This window comes from Molossus molossus, unplaced genomic scaffold (assembly GCF_014108415.1).
Source record: "Molossus molossus isolate mMolMol1 unplaced genomic scaffold, mMolMol1.p scaffold_m16_p_2, whole genome shotgun sequence".
Classification (NCBI taxonomy): Eukaryota; Metazoa; Chordata; class Mammalia; order Chiroptera; family Molossidae; genus Molossus; species Molossus molossus.
In genome coordinates, this window is record NW_023425355.1 from 46,423,905 (window position 1) to 46,430,005 (window position 6,101).

At 38.8% G+C, this 6,101-nt stretch overlaps 1 protein-coding gene across 1 annotated transcript; it reads left to right on the forward strand.

The window, feature by feature from the left end:
* The first annotated feature begins 5,193 nt into the window (after positions 1–5,193).
* LOC118636500 (small ubiquitin-related modifier 1-like) lies at positions 5,194–5,499 on the forward strand. The gene has a single exon (XM_036271607.1). It carries the CDS (start codon positions 5,194–5,196, stop codon positions 5,497–5,499), a length of 306 nt encoding a protein of 101 aa, XP_036127500.1.
* Positions 5,500–6,101: the final 602 nt, after the last annotated feature.

Sequence of the window (6,101 nt, forward strand, 5' to 3'; positions counted from 1 at the left end):
GACCCGCATTAAACATTACTATCAAATCTTACTTTCCTGGTTCAAATTGCTAGCCCAGGGAATGGTCCAATTATCCTCTAGCTTTTTGCCTGGAGGTTATTAGTAGTGGTCACCTGAAGATCCTTGGCTTCTCATTTGAATGAAAAACTCCATCAGTAGCCTAGAGTAAGAGGATTTTCCAAGAGTGGGACAGATGTTGGTTGTTAATGGGCCTCTATTAGCATTTCAATGGCCACCTGGTGAGGTTGAATCTCTGAGGGAGGGGTCGCCTCTTCTCTCCAGGACCCTGGGAAGGAGCAAGCTGACCATAGTCCTGTGTGGCTGCAACTCAGCAAAAGCTCTGAGTGCCCTATAAATTCCTAGTGTTTCCACACAGTTCCAGTCCAGTGTGCCCTCCCTCTGCCAGAGACCAAGGTGAGTTGCTGCTGGTATTTTAGACTCTGTCCCAGGTCTGCACTGTGGAACCGCTTGGGAGTTTAACCCGAGGGCGCCGCTCCCAGTCAAGGCCGCCACCGCTCCCAGCCGAGGCCGCAGCCTCTCCCAGCTGAGGCCGCTGCCTCTCCCAGCTGAGGCTTCCGCTGCTCTCAGCCAAGGCCGCAGCTCCCAGCCGAGGCCTCTGCCACACCCCACTAAGGCCACAGCTCCCAGTTGAGGCCACCACCACTCCCACCCACAGCCACAGCTCCCAGCCAAGGCTGCCGCCACTCCCCTCTAAGGCCCCTTTTCCCAGCTGAGGCTGCAGCTCCAAGCCAGGTCCCTTGCCAACCGTAGCCTCCCAGCCACCTCTCGCGTCTCTGCAAGCCTACCAGGATTGAGTCAGCGTCCCTGGTTATGTGTTCCTCCAAGCTGCTTTTTGGTTGCCTTTTCCTGATGATTTGCCTTTATTTTCATTGTAATTCCAGTTTGGTCCTGGGAGATGGTCTGTGTAGCCTCCATTTACTCCACCACCATTTTTTCAGTCCCTAACGTCATTTATTGAAGAGACTGTCTTGACTACAATGTATGCTCTTGCCACCTTTGTCAAATATTAATTGAGTATATTGTCTTGGGTCAGTTTCTGGGTGTTCTATTCTGTTCCATTGATTTATCTGTCTGTTCCTGGGCCAGTACCAGGCTCTTTGACTACAGTGGGTTTGTAGTATAACCTGAAATGTAGTAATGTGATTCTTTCTACTTTGTTCTTCTTTTTGAAGATTGCTGTGGCTATTGAGGGTTTTTTTCTGGTTAAAAAATGGGCAGAGGATCTAAATAGATACCTCTTTAAAAATTATATACAGTTGGCCAAGAGACATATGAAAAAATGCTCAACATTACTAATCATCAGAGAGATGAAAATTAAAACAACTATGAGGTATCACCTCCCACCTGTCAAAATAACTGCCATTAACAAATCATAAACCAACAAGTTTTGGCAAGGGTGTGGAGAAAGGGGACTCTAGTACACTGCTGGTGGCATACTTGTACAGCCACTGTGGGAAAGGCTATGGTGTTACCTCAAAAAGTTAAAATTGAACTGCCATTTGACCCAGTGATCCCACTTCTGGGAATATACCCTAAGAAATCTTAAACACCAATCAGAAAGAATATATATACACCTATGTTTATAGCAACACTATTTACAATAGCTAAGATCTGGAAACAACCCAACTGTCCATCAGTAGATGAGTTGATTAAAAAGCTGTGGTACATGTACACAACTGAATACTATACAGCTGTAAGAAGAAAAGATCTCTTATCCTTTGAGATAGCACAGAAAGACCTGGACAGTATTATGCTAAACAAACCAAGCCACGCAGAGAAAGACAAATATCCCATGATCTCACTGATTTGTGAAATATAACAAACTAAACAAACTGCTGAACAAAATTAACCCAGAGACATAGTGGTAGGGTACAGACTGAGGAGTCTCAGAAGAGGGGGGTTTGTAGGGGAAGAGATAAACCACAGAACTCACATGCACATATGCTTGACCAATGAACATAGACAACAAAGCTGGGGATGGGGTGGGAGGAAAGGGGAGGAGGGTGTCAATAAGAGAGAAATGAGAAACATCTGTAATAAAAACAAATTAAGAAATAAAAACTTAAAATTAAAAAAATAAAAACACAATCCTGTAGGGAAGGTCATAGCACTTCAAACCTACCTATGTAAAAAATAAAAATTTCTAATTGACTTTCTAACCATACAACTTAAAAAACTAAAAAGGAAAAAAAAAAAAAAAAAAAGGAGTACCAGAGGAAGTGGAAGAAAAGAAATAGTAAAAGTCAGAGTAGAAATAAATGACATAGATACTAAGAAAAAAGTTCAAAAAATCAATGAAACAAAATGGTGGTTCTTTGAAAAAAATAACCAAGATTGATGGACCTTTAGCCAGAATCACCAAGAAACAAAAAGAGAAGACCCAAATAAACAGAATCAGAAACAAAGGACAAGTAACATCTGACAACAGAAAAATATAAAGGATCATCAAAACTTACGATGAACAATTACATGCCAACAAATTGGACAATCTAGGTGAAATGAACAAATTTGTAGAAACACACAGTGTTCCAAAACTGAACAGAGAAGAGAGAAAAGTTGAACAAACCATTTACAACAAAGGAAATTTAAGATGTATTCAAGACTATCCCAGCAAACAAAAGCCCAACCCTGGACGGCTTCACAAGGCAATTTTACCAAACATTCAAAGAAGAACTAATAACAATTCTCCTGAAACTATTTCAAAAAATTCAAGAAGGAAGACTTCAAACCTCATTTTATAAGACCAGCATAATTCTAATTCCAAAACCAGATAAAGACACTACGAAGAAAGAAAACTACAGGCGAATATCACTGATGAACACAGATGCCAAAATTCTTTACAAAATATTAGCAACTTGGATCCAGCAATACATCAAAAATATTTTTTACCATGACCAATTGGGATTTATTCCTGGGATGTGAGGCTAGTACAATATTTTCAAATCAATAAATGTGATACACCATATATACAAAATATAAGATGAAAACCATGATCTTAATAATAGATGCTGAAAAAGCATTCAGCAAAATCCAGCAACCATTTCTGGTAAAAACATTCAGCATTGTGGGAATAGAGGGATCATATCTCAACATAATAAAGGCCATATATAAAAAACCTACAGGCAACCTCATACTAAATGGCTAAAAGAATTTCCCTTAAAAACAGGAACAAGACACAGATGCCCACTTTCACCACTCTCATTTAACATAGTACTGGAAGTCTTAGCCACAGGATTTAGACATGAAGATAAAATAAAAAGGGTCCAAATTGGAAAGGAGGAAGTAAAAGGTCATTATTTGCAAATGACATGATATTGTACATAGAAAACCATAAAGACTACATCAAAAATACACTAGACTTCATAAATAAATTTGGCAAAGTAGCAGAATAAAAATTAGCGTCAAGAAATTGATGACATTCTTTATACACCAATGATGAACTCATTGTAAGTAAAACTAAAAAAAAAAAAAAAAATCCTATTTACCATCATGGCAAAAAAATTAAGATACCTAGGAATAAACTTAACCAAAAACGTAAAAGACCTTTTCACAGAAAACTACAGGTTATTAAAAAAAGAAACAGAGGAAGATATAAAATAGTGGAAGCATATACCATGTTCAAAGATTGGATGAATTAACATCATTAAAATGTCAATACTACCGAAAGCAATCTATATGTTCAATGCAATCCCTATCAAAAGATATACTTCACAAAACTAGAACAAATACTCTAAAATTTTATATAGAATAAAAAGACCTGAATAGCCAAAGCAATCTTTAAAAAAAGAACAAAGTAGGACAGATCACAATACCAAATACCTCTTTTTTTTTTTTTATCCTCACCCAAGGACATTTTCCCGTTTTTTTGTTCAGGTAGAGTGGGAGAGAGAGAGAGGAACAGAGAGAGAGAGAGAAACATCGATGTGAAAGGAACACATCTAGTGGCTGCCACCCGCACGACCAACCAGGGCCGGGGACAAACTGCAACCGAGGTACGCACCCTTAGCGGGAACCGAACCCGGGTCTCTCAGAACCGCAGGCCGACGCTCTAACCGCTGAGCCAAACCGGCCAGGGCCCAAATACCTCTTTACACTACGAACCCACTCCAATCACTACAATCTGGTACTGGAATGGAAACAGGCATATAGATCAATGGAACAAAACAGATAACCGAGAAACTGACCCAAGACAATATGCAAATTAATATTTGACAAAGGTGGCAAAAGTATGCTGTGAAGTCAAGACAGCCCATTTAATAAATGGTGGTGAAAAAATTGGACAGCTACATGCAAAAAAAATGAAGCTAGACTAATTTACACCTTACACAAGAATAAACTCAAAATGAATAAAAGACTTAAATGTGACTCATGAATCCATAAAAATTCTAGACGAAAATGTAGGCAGCAAAATTTCAGACATTATACACAGCAGAATTTTTACTGATACAACACCTGAGGCAACAGAAGCAAAGGAAAAAATGAACACATGGGACTATATCAAACTAAAAAGCTTCTGCACAGCAAAAGAAACAATCATCAAAATGGAAAGAAAACTCACTATATAGGAGATCATAAGTGCCATTGATACATTAGTTAAGGGGTTAATTTCCAGAATGTATGGAGTACTCATGCAACTCAACAAAATGAAGACAAGGAACCCACTTATAAAATGGGCAGAGGACCTAAAGAGACACCTCTCCAAACAGGACATAAAAATGGCCAAGAGACATATAAAAAAATGCTCAAAGCCCCTAATCATCAGAGAGATACAAATTAAAACAACAAGGTGGTATCACCTCACCTGTCAGAATGGCCACCATCAAAAAATTATCAAACAGCAAGTGCTGATGAGGGTGTGGAGAAAAGGGGACTCTAGTACACTGCTGGTGGGAATGCAGACTGGTGCAGCCACTATGGAAAACACTATGGAGTTACCTCAAAAATTAAAAATTGAACTACCATTTGACCTAGTCTTGCCACTTCTAGGAATATACCCTAGGAAGCCTGAAACACGAATCAGAAAGAATATATGTAATCCTATGTTTATAACAACACTGTGTATAATAACTAAGATCTGAAAACAGCCCAAGTGTCCATCAGTAGATGAGTGTATAAAAAACCTGTGGTAGAAGCCTCTGCTGTGCAGAGACCCCAGGTGAAACCATCATCACCATGTCTGACCAGGAGCCAAAACCTTCAACTGAGGACTTGGGGGATAAAAAGGAAGGAGAATACATTAAACTCAAGGTCATTGGACAGGATAGCAGTGAGATTCACTTCAAAGTAAAAATGACAACACATCTCAAGAAACTCAAAGAATCATACTGTCAAAGACAGGGAGTTCCAATGAATTTACTCAGGTTTCTCTTTGAAGGTCAGAGAATTGCTGATAATCACACTCCAAAAGAACTGGGACTGGAAGAAGAAGGTGTGATTGAAGTTTATCAGGAACAAATGGGGGGTCATTCAACAGTTTAGATATTCTTTTTCTTTTCTTTTTCTCAATCCTTTTGTATTTTTAAAAATAGTTCTTTTGTAATGTGGTGTTCAAAATGGAAGTGAAAATTGACCCTTTATTTCTTTAAAACATCTGGTAATGTCAATTCTAGTGCCCATTATTCATTATTGTTTGTTTTTATTGTGCTGATTTTTGGTGATCAAACCTAAGCCCCTTTCACATTGCCCTCTCTTTTTAAATATTACATGTGTGCACAGGAAGGCCTCCTTTTTTAGGACTGTGCATTTTCAGGCTTGTAATAAATAAAGTTGACCATTGCAGGTGTTCATAATGACTTCTAATTGTCCCTGAAGTTCTAGCATGTGATTGCTTCACTCCTGGACTGTGACTTTCAGTGGGAGATGGAAGTTTTTCAGAGAACTGAACTGTGGAAAAGTGACCTTTCCTCAACTTGAAGCTACTTTTAAAATCTGAAAGTCTGGACCAAAAGAAGAGAAAAATCAGGTTGGAGTCAAGATGACAGATAAGATGAGAGTAAAGACTAACTCCAAAGATGGCTTCACTGAAGAGAAAGTATTTTAAGAGTAAAAAAAAAAAAAAATCTTGTCAGAAGATCCCAGAA

Coding starts and splice junctions, on each gene's coding strand:
- LOC118636500 (XM_036271607.1), top strand. CDS start 5,194: ATGTCTGACCAGGAGCCAAAACCTTCAACTGAGGACTTGGGGGATAAA.